The 17,030-nt window shown below is 39.4% G+C and overlaps 5 protein-coding genes across 5 annotated transcripts; 2 read left to right on the top strand and 3 right to left on the bottom strand.

Annotated features, from left to right (window-relative positions):
- Positions 1–4,121: 4,121 nt before the first annotated feature.
- Positions 4,122–5,746, bottom strand: LOC119553595. Its single transcript, XM_037864049.1, has 2 exons — positions 5,616–5,746; positions 4,122–5,398 (listed from the first exon to the last, which is right to left on the bottom strand). Exon 2 carries the CDS (start codon positions 5,390–5,392, stop codon positions 4,385–4,387), a length of 1,008 nt encoding a protein of 335 aa, XP_037719977.1. The 5' UTR covers positions 5,393–5,398; positions 5,616–5,746; the 3' UTR covers positions 4,122–4,384.
- A 1,308-nt stretch (positions 5,747–7,054) lies between these two features.
- Positions 7,055–7,475, bottom strand: LOC119554471. The gene has a single exon (XM_037865387.1). The coding sequence runs from the start codon at positions 7,445–7,447 to the stop codon at positions 7,163–7,165; it is 285 nt and encodes a 94-aa protein (XP_037721315.1). The 5' UTR covers positions 7,448–7,475; the 3' UTR covers positions 7,055–7,162.
- A 993-nt stretch (positions 7,476–8,468) lies between these two features.
- On the top strand, positions 8,469–10,517 carry LOC119554841. The gene is made up of 2 exons (XM_037865917.1): positions 8,469–8,588; positions 9,427–10,517. Exon 2 carries the CDS (start codon positions 9,431–9,433, stop codon positions 10,307–10,309), a length of 879 nt encoding a protein of 292 aa, XP_037721845.1. The 5' UTR covers positions 8,469–8,588; positions 9,427–9,430; the 3' UTR covers positions 10,310–10,517.
- A 32-nt stretch (positions 10,518–10,549) lies between these two features.
- LOC119554842 lies at positions 10,550–12,164 on the bottom strand. Its single transcript, XM_037865918.1, has 3 exons — positions 11,862–12,164; positions 11,766–11,801; positions 10,550–11,493 (listed from the first exon to the last, which is right to left on the bottom strand). Exons 1-3 carry the CDS (start codon positions 12,084–12,086, stop codon positions 10,897–10,899), a joined length of 858 nt encoding a protein of 285 aa, XP_037721846.1. The 5' UTR covers positions 12,087–12,164; the 3' UTR covers positions 10,550–10,896.
- Positions 12,165–15,056: 2,892 nt separating this feature from the next.
- LOC119553609 (alpha-ketoglutarate-dependent dioxygenase alkB homolog 7, mitochondrial) lies at positions 15,057–16,633 on the top strand. The gene is made up of 4 exons (XM_037864067.1): positions 15,057–15,209; positions 15,282–15,475; positions 15,539–15,706; positions 16,106–16,633. Exons 1-4 carry the CDS (start codon positions 15,149–15,151, stop codon positions 16,448–16,450), a joined length of 768 nt encoding a protein of 255 aa, XP_037719995.1. The 5' UTR covers positions 15,057–15,148; the 3' UTR covers positions 16,451–16,633.
- Positions 16,634–17,030: the final 397 nt, after the last annotated feature.

Genomic DNA, 17,030 nt, shown 5'->3' with positions numbered 1-17,030 from the left:
AAATTCAAAAACTCATCCGCGTGAAGTCGGTTAATTTGCTCATCTTCTCCTGGACGCGTTCGTGCACTCGCGGCGCATCCGGCGGAATCCTGTACGGCCGTAGTCCTTGTACCCGTGCCTTGTGCCTTCGTTTGCCGTTCATGCATGACCACGCCAGTGCTTTCGCTCCCCATTCGGTTTCATAGCCACCATCGCACATTGGGCTCAAACTCAATCAATGATCAAATTCTTTATAACACTAAGAAATCAATTTAAAATAAAAATATGGGTATTATTACCTAAAAAATAGCTCTTCCTTTATATTTGAGAGATATTACGTAATAACTAATGTATATATAATAATAAGATATGTACATTTAACATATATCATTATAAGATAAGATAAGATTACGATTTAAAATTTAAACAAGTTTCAAAAACTTTAAAGATGTTTCAAATGAAAAATCATTGATAAACCATTAACCAACAAAAATATAGTAGTGTAAAAATATCTTCGTATTAAATCGAAATTTAAGATAAGTATTTAGTATTTAAATAAAATAATACATGCAAGTAATATTAAACAGCGCGATTAATTCAAGGTAAACCAAATATTAAATATTAAATATTAGTCATGAAAAATAAAACATAATTTTATGTTAAAGTCAATGTTTAAATCATAAATAAACAAAGATGCTTATTTTACCATTTCCATGAAAAACATCTAAGCTGACATAAAATAAAAGATTTACTCAGTGTTAACAGTGTTAAATGCCATTGCTAAGATATAAGACATAAAATGTATATAATTTTGGCCAGGAAATCTAGACCTTTTGAACTAGTGTAACACCGCTTACATTTCCGCTTCCGTCTTTGGCAACTCGATGTCGCCTTTGGGGGTCCTTGGAGTCCGGAAAAAAGCAACATTTTTGATTCGATTTTTTGCCAATTGCCCGAGACTCTGTCCTGTCGGCATATGACGAATACGTTGAGTACGTGCCGTCGACGTTACTCATACGCATCGTGGGACACTGCCGACTTTACACAGCTCCCACGTCCGCGAAATATGTATTTTGAACTTGCAGAACGTTGAGCATAGAGCGTAGGGCGACGAGCCCCTTTCGAGATCCCTGGGCGATATTTGTTTTTCGCTTTTGCATATTTTGCGGGCAATTTGGGTAAAAGGATTTCCACACTCTGCTACGCCGTCTCGACTTTGCGGCTTTCGCTTTTCCCCTCAGCTCGGCACCCATTTTCCACAGCGCCCCAGCAAATCGCTCACGTAAAATATGCATGCGTTTCCTCGGCGGTTTTCGCTCTCAAGTGCCTGCAATTCAATTACATTTCGATTGATTTTCGTGTTTGGCCCCGAATCGAGGAGGAACCTCTTGGTCTGGTTATGCATGGAGCGTGTTTTTGGGCGATTTACGAGCGTGAACCGGCATTTTCCGTGAGTGGAGTTTGCATGTGGCAAAATAAGTTCGTCTACACTTCGGAAAAATAATATTTTTTAATACAATTTATAATTTATTTAACTCATTTAAATCACATATTTGCTAGCAATATTTTTAAAAGACCTCTGGACAATTATTTAAAGCGCTCTGATTTCTATTTAAACCTAGAAAGTTTTAAGCAACTGTATTTCTTAATTTATTTTTTTAAGAAAAGTGGTTATTTACCTTAATTACTGAATTTAAACGTACCCATATTATTCTCGTTGATTAAAGTAAAATATATTTTAATATGTTGTTGCTCAGTTTTATTCTTCTATTTTGCTGAATTTAATGAGACAATGAAATTCTTGCCTCGGCATTCACTTGTATCAAAGTTTTTATTGCAGATGGCGAGACAGTTGAAATGAAAAGCTGAAATCAGTGGTACACAAAGCAAAAAAGCCATGGAAATCGCAGAGATACACAGATGCAGATACACCAATAAAAGTACAGATATATGTATAGTATATACGGGGCTTTATACGTAGTCACTTATCCTGGCTTTGGTATATTGTTCCCTTAAAAAAAAAAATAAATTGCGGAGCATGCCGAAAACATATAAAATTTAATGGGGCAAACGAGTATTTCAATTTAGCCGGGAGTGGGTCAATTGTTGAACCGAAGGCAAATCAATAAAAAATTGGGATAAATCAGGGAGATCCTCCACATTCCAATGTGCTGAAAATTTCCAATTTAATCCATATAATCAACCACCAAAGCCTTAAGAAAATCCAATAATTTATGCTTTTCATTCAGATGAATTTATGTATTTTAATCAATTTCCTTTTCAGTGGCAGTAAAACATCGTAGGTGTGTCCAACCGTATTGATGCCTCAATTATCTAAATGACTATGGCACACGTTTAATGGTTCTTTCAGGCAGTAAATAGCAAAGCTGAATATCTTTTAACCTTCTAGGAAAAAGTCATTTGTATCTTTGCTCATTATCGCATAGACAAAGTGTGAAACATGGCACAAGGAATCAACGAAAGTTTGAAATATCGAATCGCTAGGAAGCCCAAGGACATGTCAGCACATCCGTGGGTTTCTCCAAAATACGCCCACGGGACTCGTTCACCTTCAAAATGGCCCAACGACAAACCAAATCGCATGTGTACAGATGTACAGTGCAAACTTGGTTTGTCTTTTCAAAAGTACGTTATGTTCTTGGTCGGCGAACTGGGATTCCGCCTTCACCATTTCTATTTGGGCACATACAAAGTGAAACAATTGGTGGGGAAATGCAGGAGGTAGTTTTGCATCGTGGATATATATGGACAGACAATATGGATGCATGCAAATAAAATGTACTTTTAATATGTATGTACGAGCTTCTGGTGTTTTTTTTTTCTACATCAACATTTTTCTTTTGTTCAACTTCCTGTTTCCATTCAATTGTTTCAATTCGAGACTCCATAACTTTTGTAATTGTGTCCCACTTTGGACTAGGGATTCTCTAATATTCTATATTAAAAAGCTTCTTTTAACAAGGGCCAAATGTTTAAGCCATTTTCATGTTCGATTTTTTCGTAATTTTAATAGTTTTTAGAATGGTAACCCAAAAACTGCACATTAAGATTCCATAACTTTATTTATTGGATCTCGATTTAGACGTGGGATGCCTCTATAAATTTGTGGTCGAATTCTCTAGTACACACATTAAAATGGTCGCTTTCATGTAAGATTTTGTTTCTATTTTCAATGGCTTTCGAAGTGGTAACCACCCTAAATACTTTACTTCTATAATCCATAACTGAAAACGATTCCGATGTAGAAGTGAAATACCTCTATGTTCTGCGGAATTAAAATAAAACATGTTGTCCGTTGTTTTTTTAAATTTTGTCATTTAAAAATAAATTTATGGAGACAAAGTAGGGCTAAAATCTTTTGGACTTTCTTACTTGAAATCCATTACCATTTCCATTTGTTTAATAATCATGTGACTGCTTCAAGGCATGGCATACATAAAATTCGGAAAAATCGTGCCTGTTACCTAGAAGAATTTCAGAACTCTAAAATCGCGCTGAAAGGAAGCTGCGGATGACAGTCAAAGGACTCGGAAGGGCAGATAAGCGGTCATAAGATTATTTTTACTAGTGACCCGATGACCATAAAAACGAACGCCCGCAGGATTCAGTCTGCGGTCGAAAACACTCGCTCATGCGGAGAGGACATCCACATCCTGACATCCTGCATCGGATCTGGGGCCCAAAGTCCCACGTCCTGGCTGTCCACCAATTTGCTTTGTTGTCGCACCCCGTCTGCCGTTTTATGAACTGCGAACTTACATATCTTCCGCCTTCGCCCTTTTTCTACACTTCCCTTTATTTTGGCATCGACGGAGCTTGAACTTCCCGGCGATGATAAAAACGAGGCTGTGACCATAAAAATTTACGGGCTCCTTAGGACTGCGGGGTGGTACCTCCAAACAGTGCCATATATTGTTGAACACTTGAAATTAATGCCTGATTGACACCATCAAAGTGCAGCGTGAACACGACGGAAATTGCAATATTTAGCTTTTTATGTGCCTGAGCATGGGATCTATACTTGGGGCTACTTAAAATGGTTTAAGACACTACATCCAAGCAAAAGGTTTACATTAACCAGTGAAATAACTATTAGTTGCTACAAAAAATACAACGTATTATTATAAAAGTATAATAGGTATATATTAAAACATATGTATAAAACTATAAATTAGTAAATAGACAAATAGGAATTCCCTGTTTCAAAAACTTTTCTCAGCACAAACTTTTTTTAAAACCAGCAGTGATTTTGATAGTTAGTTTCCAATTTTGCAATAAAGAACTTTTAAATTGATTAATTAAAAATTCAATATAAAAACTGGACTATTTATATATGGAAAAATGAAATGGAGAATACATTTAAGAAATGTTTGATATTTTCCTTTCACGAACCACCAGCTGACCAACCGGATTGCTGACCTGGGGCCAGTAATTTGGATCTTACGCGCTCCAATGTTGTTCCTTCCAGACGGACATCCATGGACGTTGGCATAGCCTCTACTTCTGCTCTCTTCTCCCGATTCGGTGGAGAATTGAACTTCATATCGATGGTTTCGCCACTTAGTGGATCATCGGTGGACTTGGCAATGGAACGTAGCACCTCACTAACATTGCGGATACGCACGGGCGGCTTCTCTTTGGTTGGTTCTGGATCGGGAAGTGGTGGCTCCTCAGCGATTTGACTAGCCATCTTGGAATATCTCGAGTAGATCTTGTACTGATTGAGGTCAAAGACCTTGCCATGGTTGGTGTACTGCTTGATGGTTTTCCTTCTTAACTTTTTGCGTTCGGCAACATCGCGGGTTGTGGCACCCACGGCCACCAAGGCGACGTGGCTCTCGCTGTGCTCCAAGTGGAAGCCATCGCTCTGGCAACTGCTGATCACAGCCCGCACCACATCGCTACAGTCCACTCTGCGCCCAAGAAGATTGGTCAGCCTAGAGGCGATCTTCTGAATATTCGGCGGATCGAAGACAGCTCTTGCCAGCGGAGTCAGCAGAATTTTATCTCGCGGATCGTGATACACTGGCAGCAAAGCACAGATCTTCTTAACGGCCAGCAGACCCGCCTGCTTCAAGGTCAGATAAAGTTTTCCGCCACCGAGGCGCGGCTGTCCGCTGATCGGTTTCTGGAACGTATAAGTATAGATATAGACACTGCCGCCTCCATTGAAAACCAGACGCCACATCTGATCCCTGCCACTTTGTTTCAGCTGCCGCATCGTGGGACCCAACTCGAATATCACCCGGTTGGCAAAGTCCAAGCTCTCCATCTTATCCGATCCGGATCCGATGCCGGGAACATCTCGAAAGTCTGGACATATCTCGGCAAAGGTCTCGCACAGTATCTTGAAGTCGAACTCTTTGGCACGCCCCTGGGATCCGCTAGCCATTACTATCTAGAAAAAAACAAATCACAAAATAAGTAAGCGAATATAAATATAAAAATAAAAATATTCTAAACCCATTTCCGATTGTTTATAATATAGAAACTTTATATTCAGCAGTTACAATGAAACTAAAAAATGAACATTTGTTATAAATTTCAATATAATTTTGTCAAGTGTACTTATAATCATGCAGAAGTTCTCAAAAAAGAATACAAGTCATACATACTTATATGAAAGCCTTGTATGTGAAGAGGGTCTATATAGGGTATACAGTTTCAAGTAAACAATTGAAAACTGCGCAGCTCCGCGTTTATTATTTGCTCCTCCGAATAGCTTTGTTCTCGAGCAAAATCTGATTGCAACTGACTGGACTATAACTCAACGGAATTTGATATTCCTATGAAACTGATCGAGAAAGCAATCGAAAAGCAGTTTATTCTTATATATCGATAGTTTTGAATTCATAGGCTCTTTAAATTTTGTATAAAGTTCCCTTTTCCTTCATATACACATAAATATAAATTTGAATATAATAATGAATGGAAAACAAAAGTCATTACTCTGCCAACATAGAGTTGAAAATATTCTTAAAAATGGAACGACATTTTCAATGTGCTTGAATCAAGTTGAATTGGCGCTATTAAAATTGTTTATCTCAACAACGGAACTATTAGTCAAATCAGAAGTTTGTTATTATCAAACAGTTGTTAAGTAATCTCAATTTAACTTTTATCTTCTCACCATTTCGTTTTAGTATTGAGAACAATAATATAAAGAACGAATGTTCTCAATTCAAGAACAATATACTTGAATATATCTCTCTGTGTAGAAGACTTGATATATTCTGTATACAATTTCCCAAAGCAATGAATTGTTTACCAGCTGTATCCCTTAACATGAACATTTTTTTAAGCATATACTAAAAAATATTAAAACCCAGTTTAGAGCGAAACATTTTTCATGTCGCCATTGAAATGTTGTTTTTGTCAAACTTCGTGGTGAGTTACCATGTAATCGAGCATCGTCGCTTTTACTTAACCTGCCCGCGGATATATTTATGCGGCCATGTGTGCCATAACTTGGCGACAGACAGGACGGGGCTTCTTTTCACCTTCGAATTTAATGAGCTTCCACGGCACGTGATTATTAGGCGAACGAGCGTACGTGTAGGATTCTTTCCCGAAAATTCCCATCCCGGCGGTTACAGGTGCTGACAATCCCCCAGCTCCGTGGAAAAGCGTTCTCCTTCGCCGGCTCAACCAGGACCACATCCACATTGGCACACCGCCCTGGCCACATGGGCGCAATTCCGCAGTTTCCCAGCCATTTCCCAGCCATCCACCGCCATCTTCACATATTCAAAATGATTTCCCTTTTCCCCTCCTCTTAAGGCGAAACATAAACAATTTTTCGCGACGCTGAAAAACTTTTAACTCGCTCCGTCCGTACATTTTCCACACGTGTTTCTGCCTCGGTTGCCTCCACCAACATAAATAAGGTAGTAATATGTATATAGCATATCCTGTTTAAAGAGTAATAAGAGATGCATGAAAAAATAATTTTATAAAATAACTATATATTAAATTCTCTCACTTAAAAATTATATTATTTAGCTTAGTTATTTACCCTAAGTATAGGTTAAGTTAAAGGTTTCTTTCAAAGTTATATGAATTGAGTTAGTTTATTGAAATAAATTCACGCGAGTCATAGATACAAATGTATGTTCTTGCTTTATAATTTAAATTGTCCCTTGAAGGGAACAAAAAACGCTTCTTAGTACTTTCGTCTAGGGTTAAATGACTTATGGCCATGCTTGCCATCTCCAATATTTTCTGGGGCCACTGCCAGCTCCGTCTGAGAATTGATCACCGCCGTCAGTTCATCGACGATCTCGTCCAGGGTGAGGGGATGTCCATTGGCCACCATTACGGCCAGGATGAGGGGGGCCAAGATGTCGTTGTGGCAGCCGTCCATTGTGCTTCCTCCGCCGGCAGTATTGGGAAATTTAAAAAATAAAACACGAGTGCTCAATTTGGAATATTCGATCTCTGTACTCATGTGAATTTATGACAACTCGGCTGACAGGCCCTGCAGGGGCTACTTCAGCTCCATGGCTCTATCTTCTCGGGTATCCACTTCGCCAACGAGGAGTGCAGTTCGGTGGGGAAATTCAATTTGAAAAAGTGTCACTTGTCAGTTGGTCACAGTCCATTGTGTTATGCCCTTGGTTGTTGTTCTCTCCACCCATGCTGTGCATTTTTGGTTGCGATATATCAATACCCCGGAATAGGAAAGGCGATGGCAATGCGGATGCGGATGCGGATGAGGGCTTGTGCAGATACATTTCGTATGCAAATTGGTCGCAAGTCGGAGACTGTCAAGTCAATAATAAAAAAGAGACGACCACCCGCCGCAGCCCACACATACATATGCAAATGAGCAGTGGATATAACGCCACGCCCACACCGCCCACATCCAGACACCAGTAGGACAATCCCCAGCTTATTCATTTCATCTGGATATTACACGGACGGAACTCAACAACTAAGAAATGTGGACTTAGTGATCTTGATTTATGGGGCTTCCCCTATTTCAAATCAAATAAAATATAAGAATAGAAATCAGATACTCGATACTTTGTTGAACGGTTCTAAAATAAAATGCCCTCTAGATAAAATTATGGGAGTTACCAAATTTTACGATTTTCAAAAATTTAAAATTTGACAAATATTTAGAAAATAATTTACAAATTAAAAAATTTTAAGCCTAAAATCAAAATTATGGCCGCCAGAGAATTTTACAATTTGGTGGCGTTACCTAAAATCTTACAAATTAAAGATAAGAGGCCTTACATAGTCAGTGAAGTCATTGCCAGTAGAAGTATGTGGTGGCGCCATCTGGAGGCATATTTATTTTAAAATGATTAACAGAGTAAGAGGTATCAGATAGTCAATTATAGCTTTCTATCTTGATTTGTTTACTGATTTTCCAGCCCTGCTTACTATATACATTTAATATTGGCTATATCCATGTGTTATTGCACTTCGGTCGTGAATGTATGTAAGTAACCCTCGGGTGCGGGATCGCCTATAGCTTTGTTCGACTCTCTGTTCAGAAGTTAGTCAGATTCCGACACTTGGGCGGATCGCGAGCATTACAAAATCGCAATTTTGCACTGAGTCGCTGCTTTTGTTCTATAGTAAGATGGAAATACTAACAAAGCTGCCAGCGCCTACAAAAAAAGTTGTTTATTAAATTAGATTATTTAAAAATGAATTATTTCGTAGTAGGTAAAAAATATCTTCGCAACATATTGCAATCAGAAATGTTGTGCGTTTTTCTTGTTTATTAGTATATACATATGTAAACAAAGACCACTTTGATAAGCCCTTCGACAAGTATGTATCCGATATGTCTAAAAAGAGAGCCCGGCAAAAAAAGAATTGAATGCACAACGTATGTATATACATACATATGTCCATTAGGGTGGACCTTAAAGTACGGAAATGAGATAGTCTTGTTCAATAACAAAAGTATGTATTTTAATGATTTAGACAATGTTTCTAAAGTTTAATTTAAAATTACTCGTACGTTACATGTAACCCAGTTGAAATTTGTTTATTAAAATGTCTCTCTTTCCGAAGTTTCACAAGTTTTTGGTTCCGCGCGAGCAACATCAACAAACTGGATAATGCTTACTCTTGAAAAAGTAGAGCTCACCGATATACGAAATATGTAAACAACAAGATATTTAATGCTTACTCTCACAAATCACCGCAATCCAAGAAATTCAATATAGAAAAGAAACTTGATCCACTGACCCCTCAAGGATAGACGTGTCTAATTTTGGTTTGTTTTATGTACAATACCCGAACGTGCTTTAAACGAAAATAAATAAATATTATGGTAGATGCAGACAATTTAATTTAGTGTGGTTACAAACAGTAACTGAATGTATGAAGTTTAGAATTTTTTTGTGGGTCGAGTTATGGAAATGTACCTTTATTACTTACCCTTAAAAAGAACCGTACTTACAGAACCATGGCTGCGTCCAAGTCGAAATTCGTCTTTGATTTCGAGAAGCTGAAACAGACGTTTGGCGATATTTGTCCGGACTTCATGGAGGAGCCAAGCTATGAGGAGGCCACCGTAAGTCGTCGCTTTGCCCAGCAGGTGATCTTCACCTTCAGCAAGGAGGCTGCTGCGGCCAAGTCCCAGAAGAAGGACGTCTCCTGGTCGATGCGCCTGGATGTGGTCAATGCAAAGGGGACAGCGATTCGTAGCGAGGTTAAGATCCAGACGCACTGGATACGCGATCCGCCCCAGAACCAGCCCTTCGTCATGCGGGGTCTTCTGCTGCTGTCCTTCAAACAGGCCAGTCTGCTGGCGGTGGAGAAGTACTGCCAGCTGGTTCCCCACCAGGTGAAGCGGGGCGAGGTGGTGCTCACTCCTCTGGCCGGAGCCGTCTTCTCCAAGTTCGAAATGCCCAAGCTGGCCGAGGCCCTTGGTGAACCACTCGAAGAAGTCGTAGTAGCCGTCATCAGCAGCTGCCAAACGGATGGATACTATCTGGAGCACAGTCGCTGCCACATCGCCTTGGTTGCCCTGATCAAGACGGTTTCGGATCTGAAGATGCGGGCCTCTATCGTCAAGAAGACCATCAAAATGTACAAGCTGCATGGCAAGGAATTCGACATGGAAAAGTTCAAGGTGTGGAGCACGTTCCTCAGGAAGTCTGCTCCTGCAAAGCCCCAAAATGACTGCGATGATGATGAATACGAAAAGCTGACGGAGCAAGTTCTTCAGGCCTTTACACTCAGCAGCAAGGAGGATTTCGTCAAGGAGAAACGCAAGCCAAAAATACCAGTAAAGTGTGCAGCCAATTTTTTGGGAACAAAGCCTGGATCCGAAAAGATTTGATGCATTCGAGGAAGACTCATTTACAATGAACCCGGATTTAAAACCCCACTTGGGACTGGCAAGGCCATCCATCTGCACATTGAACCAATCAACTGTATTGGGAACACTTGTTATGTTGCACTCAAATATTCATTTTACAATGTCTTTCTATTATGTACACATTTAACAATCTTCTCAATAAAATACAGCTTTCTTTGGTTCCGCGTAAGTCAAGTTTATCATTTCGCCAGCTTCAAAATGTGCAAATATGTTTGAGCACGTACAAAATGAAAAATGTAGGAAGCTGTTCAGATTCCAGTTATCCAAAAATATAAAATCGAGTTTTCTTCATTATTTCTACAAAATGACAATATTTTTAAAAGTATTTTGGCCAAGGAAAGTATAAAACAAATTCTAGTTAGTGAGATCCAATAATTGTATTGTTGTTTTTTTTAATCAGGGATAGTAAACACCCTTAATAGACTACCAGTTTAATCACGTTATCACGTACTTACGTCCCTTAATCCTATATAAATATAAACATTCTTATAAAAACTTCTTGGGAACAGAACAAAAACAAATGTTCCCATTTTTAGTAGTGGCGGTTATTATTTGGTTTTCTGAGTTGGTTTAGGCTTACGCTTCTGGTGCAAAATCATGGATAACTTGAGCCGCTTGTACTGGGCATGCGAGCAGAGACCCACAGATTGCATAAAGAAATTTTTGGTCGGGTCTTCCTGATCATCTTCTTCGTTCTTATCCGCTGGCTGGGATTTGGAATGCGCGCGATTTAGGGCTGCCTGCAGATTGAGACGGCTCCTCCTTACATCCATATTGTTGTGTGATGATTGAAGTGGCTTTGGCTTGGTCTTTGTCTTTGGAGGTTCCACAGTATTAGGAACTTCAACGGCGGGTTCTGCTCCCTCTATTATGAAATACTTCTTAAGCAACTCACTCTCGGTGGGTCGCTCCAAAACGAAATACGGCTTGATGAAAGTTTCTGGGGCAACGACGAGCGGCACTATGGCTTCACTCACAATGTCCTTGATCACCAGCTCGTTGGGCTTCAGGTCCTGCTCCGTGAAAGCCAAGCAGAAACGATCTATGTCGTCCTGGAGCCGAAGCACCAAGTAGTGGCATTCTGCATTCAATTCGTGCAACATTTCCTCCAGTTCGACTATGTATTTGTTTTTGATCACGGGATCCTGTGGAAATTGAATAAAACAATTGTATATTAAGCAATTTACTTAGTTTTCGAACTGAGATACAAGAATGTTATGCAAATTTGGATCATATATCAAGTTACCCTCCGTCTGAAAAAATGATAATGCTATTTACTATTGAACCTTTCAGAAATGTTCAATTTTATTTATATCTTAAGTACCACCACAGAGGTAAAAAAAAATAGTATTTCGCCCATTAGAAGGGATATTGCAGTATCGTTATAGTCATTTGGAACCCTTTTTAAAATACTTACAGCATCGGCCTGCTGACCAAAAACACTGACGATTGTCTGCAAGAATTAAACGATACAAGTTTAGATGGCCCCAATGGGTGACATATAGCCAAATACCTGATGGATCGCCAGGTGGGTTTTCATAGCCCGTTGGCAGTATGCAATATCATTGACCAACTTATAGGGTAGTTTGTAGAATTTTCGCAAATAATGTTCGAAGAATCTTTGGACATGTAAGTCCTTGCTTGGCATGGCGTCGGCTTTGCGCATCTTAACCAGAAAGTCTTTGATGATCTCGTAACGCTCCTTGGGCGTGAAATCGTGGAAATTAATGTCCTCCATTACGTGTATTTATTATTTATTTTGTTTTTATTATTTTTTGTTTGTTTTGATGCCAGAAATTGCCGCTTGTCGATTTAAAGGGTGGCCAGACTTTCCGAAGGTGATATATTTGACAGTACCTAAATAACGCTAAGCGCGCAGTGGCAGCACTGTGATTTCGATCAAAAAGCGAGTGATGATCGTTAACTATTTATCGAATTTGAAATGGTAATTATACATTTAGCCAATTTCAATAAAGAAATAAGAAACCTTGTTACCAGGTGTGTTTTCCCAAAATAATTAGTCATAAAGCACACCTGCTTTGTACTAAGATCAATACAATTATTTGATAGCTTCTCCCATTTAGCGTTTCGCACTACCATGTGCGACCCCTGATGACCGGTAATTAATGGGAAACCCCAATTTACGACCCGAGCAGGCACAGCTGTCACCTCAGGCTTACTGCTATGTTATGGCAGTAAATATGATTGATAGTATCGGCTGCGGCTGAGTTATGTCCACCCATCTGCGTAAATAAATTAATTACTATTTAATTATTCAGATATTGATCACTCGATGGCAGCAGAAACGTGCCAAATTTATGCGAAACAGCGTCGATTTCAATTAAGCTTCGCAGCAAATATACATACATACATATAAAGGAAACGGAAATTAAGGAGTGATTTAATTGTTAATCCTTTTCGATACTCAGCACTTTTTAAATGGCACATTTTGTTTGCTCAAAACGTACATAAATTGTATGATAAAGTTTTCGCTTTTCTTGCCTAGATCTGTTCTGCACAGAAGCTTTTGGGGCTTCTCTTGCAAAACTGCCAACTCTTGTTTTCCTTCTGTTTTGCAATATCCTCAGGCAACTTTAAAGCTCTTTGGCCCGGCAAGAAAACTTTTGACCACAAAAGGGTCTGCCGTAGGAGCCCCCATAATCCTCAAAAGGCTTTCGCATTGCCAAAGCAACCAGAATACGCAACAAATCTTGGCCAGCAATGGGTAAAGGCCAAAACAGATGCAGCTAAAATCTCATCATAAGCTCTTCCTTGGCCAAATCTGAAGTTTGCTTTCAGCACAAGGAGATTTTAAGGCTATGCCTTTCAGTTTTCTTGTCGTCCTCGGATATATGTTGTTAGAAAAAGCAGGGAACTGCTAGGGCTACTCTTATATGGATTCTCTTAGGGATATATTATGGAAATTTAGATGAATTCTATTCCTTGTTTCAATAACCTTAAAAAAGCTTAAATTTAAATTTAAATCATCGGTCGGTTGTGCCCCACCCTAGCCTTAAATCACCTCTAAATCATAAAAATTTAGTTGATTTTAATTTCTTGCTTTTATAATTACTAAAAATTTCAAATTAAATTTAAGCTACGGGTGGGTTTTGCCCCACCCTCCCATAAAGAACCCTCTAAATTAATTTTTTCATTGTTTTTTGCTGTCCACTGCCAGGGTCGTCTTAAATATCGCAGAGCTAATAATAAAAGTCGTGAACGAAGCACTCCACGTACTTCAGTTGAAATGGGAGTCTATATAACTGATGGCTCCTGGATGCCGGGCAATATTCATCCTGCGACTTCAAAGGATGGGCGTGGCAACAATAGATGGGCCCAGGACAGAACAATGGTCGTTGTTGTCCTGGCGATGCGATGGTTAAGGTGGCACTTTTCGAGGCGAAAGAAAAGGGACGAGCAAAACAAAAAAACAAAAAAAGGGACAATGGCACCTAATGGTGCGTTGTGGTATCGGTGGTGTTGGAGGTTTTTGGGTCTGCTGGTGCTCCCGGTGGTTCCGGCCGGAACAGTTGCACGCGGAGCCACCGACTGTGTCCCTCATTTATCATTTACACACCAACGCACGGGAAAACAGTCCGAAACATGGCCAAATGATGGCTTGGATGGTTGGGTGTCTGGGATAGAAAATCCTCGGTAGAAATTCCATTAACGCTTTATGTCAGCGCATGCGGCACATCGGCCCGTCATTTGCATTGATTAAATCACTTTGCGGTCGGTTCGGCAAATGGTTTAAAAATCCCCCACCAACTTTCCGCTCAATTGTTGCGCACCCCTCCATTTTTATGCACTTTCTTTTTCGGTTTTCCTCACAAATTGCCTTTGTTTTTTATTTGACTTTTTTCCCCGAAAATTTCTATCCATTTTTGGTGGCACAGTCATATTTCCAATAAATTTCACCAGCTCTCTGATGGAAATTTGAATTTTTGGCTTGCGGAATTCTTGTGCTAAGGGAAAAGTTGAAACAGTAATGGATTCCCTCGATAATTAGGCTAAATTGCAATACTTAGCGCCATTAGTTGTTTTTCAGCTTCTTTTTTAAAGGTGTTTAATGTATCAAATTTTCAGCAAAGTCTACAATTTTTTTCAGACTCAAAGTTTATACTCAAAACCATAACTTAAAATGTTTCGATTTAGGCGAATGAAGCCTAAATTGAAATGACACCAGATGTTCAGAATGTTTTTAGGGTGGTCAGATTTATCAGAATTCAGTTCAGATGCATCCTTGAATGTGTGAACAAACTGTCGAAATTGAATATCATCCCGCACACCCACTGGTTCGATTTTTGGGTATAAAAACTTTCGCTCCATTTCCATGCTGTCTGCAACAGGCTTTTGAAACAATAACAAAACTGCACGAATACACGATGGAAAAGTTTAAAACAAAACCAAAAAAAATGGTTGATGGTTTCATTACACACCATAACGGTGTGTGTGTGTGGGAACCACCGTAAAAAGCGAAAGAAAATAAAAATTGGAAAGTGCCTATGGCGCAGCGCGTGCAAAAAGAAAATATTTCTCCTGCCAGCGGTGTGGAAAAATATCTAGATACAAGATGATGTTAAATGACAGTTGAAATTAATTGTATTTCTGTGGAATTATTAACTGCTTAGGGTAATTTTTGAAATTAACGGTCGATAGCTGATGGCAGATATCAGTGACAGCTAATGACAGCAGAAAGGGTGGCAACGCCAGGCCATTATCAAACAGCTGTTCGCCGGTGTTTTCTTTTTTTTTTTGCAATTGCACGTAACTTTCAAAACATTAAAATTACCTGGAGAAATGATAATCCTAAATAGATGTTCGCCTATAAGGCAGATTCTGAGACGTTGCTACAGTCAGGGTAAGATGAAAAATGAATTAACATCAAAATCAAGTTAATTGTAGTTATCATTCTTATTTAAATCATTTTTAGCGGCTGAAAACAGTAGTTATAAGATAAATTTAACCGCATATTTTGGAAAATGGCCCGAAATAGAGCAACAGGAGTTCCGGAAGCATATGCGTATCATCACAGATTTCATCAGCGAATCGGAGGAACAGCAGCTTCACGAGGAAATCGAACCCTATATGAGTCGTCTGAGATACGAGTTCGATCACTGGGACGATGTGGGTTTGGAATACATATAATGCTTATAAGTAGTACCCAAAATGAGGTTTGCCAACTTGCAGGCCATCCACGGTTTTCGAGAGACTGAACGGAAGAAGTGGTTCCCCAAGAATCGCGAAATTCTGGAGCGCGTGCGCCAAGTAGCCTTCGATGGAGCTGTTATGCCCTATGTACATATCCTGGATCTAGCCCCCGATGGCGTTATTAAGCCCCATGTAGATAGCACTCGAGTAAGTCTAAGTTCACTGAGGCAGCGTTTCATTTTCGCATATATTTTAAAACCCTTTTATCTGTAGAAAGGGATTTAAAAATCAAAGAGTCTTATAAGATATCCAATTTCCACCTTTCGCTCTGCTATACAGATACTTACTTATTGTAGAAGGTAGATCTCATATATTAAAACGTTTATTCGAAACAGGATTTAATTGAATCTAATTATTATAAAACTGTATTTCACTAGAACCAAACTTATTACAATATTATGGTTTCCTCCATGTCACTTTTCATTCTATCTTTCTATAGCTGACAAGACTCGATTTCCGTCCTAAGCAAGAAATGGGAAATTTGATATCTAACTCCAATTTTAATACAGCTAACTTATCTTAAACACATTTTTATCCCCCTATTAGTACTGCGGCACGACAATCTCTGGGATCAGCTTGCTCAGCGACAGTGTGATGCGACTGGTGCGCACGGATGCCCAGCGATACAATCAGCAAGCCACGGGAACTGCAACAGAACTGGAGTCCAAGGGGTCAGAACCCGATGCAGCTTACCGCCATCAGCCGGCGGCCTCACTGGAGAACAACTTCTACGCTGACCTCCTGCTGCCACGACGCTCCTTGTACATAATGAGCCACACGGCTCGCTATAATTTCACGCACGAGATACTGGCCAAGGAGCATTCGGAGTTCCAGGGCACGCCGGTGCCGAAGACACGTCGCATTTCCATCATTTGTCGCAACGATCCCTAAGAGGGTCATTTGTCATTCGCTGGGAATGCTTTTCGGTGCACTTGAAGTCTGAAAGTCAAAATATTAGTTACTTTTCTTATGCAAAACGTAGTTGTTTATCCAAAAGTTTATTTATGTAGTCTGTAGTCCTTATAAATTGTACATACATATAAAGTGTGCCATTATAGGTACTATAAAGTTTTAGTTGCTTTTTGAAATCCATTTAAATTAGTTTCATATTATTTCTCTTTAAAATGCGACCCTCAGGGAACCCAGTTACATATATAAGTTTTTCCTTTGTTCCAAAAGTAAAATACATTTTCGATTGTTACACTTGAAAGTTACTGCGGATTAAGGTACAACGAAGCTACTTATTTTTGTTAATAAGCTCACAAGTCGTCTTGAAAAAGTTGTAAAGTTTGGCCGTAATTGTTGTCCTGTAATTACAGGCAAACAGGTAATTTCCGCCAGTCACTACAGAAAGAATTGAAACCCCCTCAAGAGCTCTAACATTGTATTTGTTCGCCAACTAGTTTGGGAGTTGAAGTTTCCAATGCATCGAGCAGTTAAATAGAATTGTATAGGTACAAACAGGCAAACT

Source organism: Drosophila subpulchrella, chromosome 3L (genome assembly GCF_014743375.2).
Source record: "Drosophila subpulchrella strain 33 F10 #4 breed RU33 chromosome 3L, RU_Dsub_v1.1 Primary Assembly, whole genome shotgun sequence".
NCBI lineage: Eukaryota > Metazoa > Arthropoda > Insecta > Diptera > Drosophilidae > Drosophila > Drosophila subpulchrella.
This window is presented reverse-complemented; position numbering and strand designations above follow the sequence as displayed.

Bases quoted from the DNA above. Each gene is read 5' to 3' on its own strand.
- LOC119554471 (XM_037865387.1), bottom strand. From the start codon at position 7,447: ATGAGTACAGAGATCGAATATTCCAAATTGAGCACTCGTGTTTTATTT.
- LOC119554842 (XM_037865918.1), bottom strand. From the start codon at position 12,086: ATGGAGGACATTAATTTCCACGATTTCACGCCCAAGGAGCGTTACGAG. The intron at 11,802-11,861 runs GTATTTGGCTAT...TAATTCTTGCAG, and splicing joins CCCACCTGGCGATCCATCAG to ACAATCGTCAGTGTTTTTGG. The intron at 11,494-11,765 runs GTAAGTATTTTA...CAATTTCCACAG, and splicing joins TTGGTCAGCAGGCCGATGCT to GATCCCGTGATCAAAAACAA.
- LOC119554841 (XM_037865917.1), top strand. From the start codon at position 9,431: ATGGCTGCGTCCAAGTCGAAATTCGTCTTTGATTTCGAGAAGCTGAAA.
- LOC119553609 (XM_037864067.1), top strand. From the start codon at position 15,149: ATGATAATCCTAAATAGATGTTCGCCTATAAGGCAGATTCTGAGACGT. The intron at 15,476-15,538 runs GTGGGTTTGGAA...GCCAACTTGCAG, and splicing joins AGTTCGATCACTGGGACGAT to GCCATCCACGGTTTTCGAGA. The intron at 15,707-16,105 runs GTAAGTCTAAGT...TCCCCCTATTAG, and splicing joins CCCATGTAGATAGCACTCGA to TACTGCGGCACGACAATCTC.
- LOC119553595 (XM_037864049.1), bottom strand. From the start codon at position 5,392: ATGGCTAGCGGATCCCAGGGGCGTGCCAAAGAGTTCGACTTCAAGATA.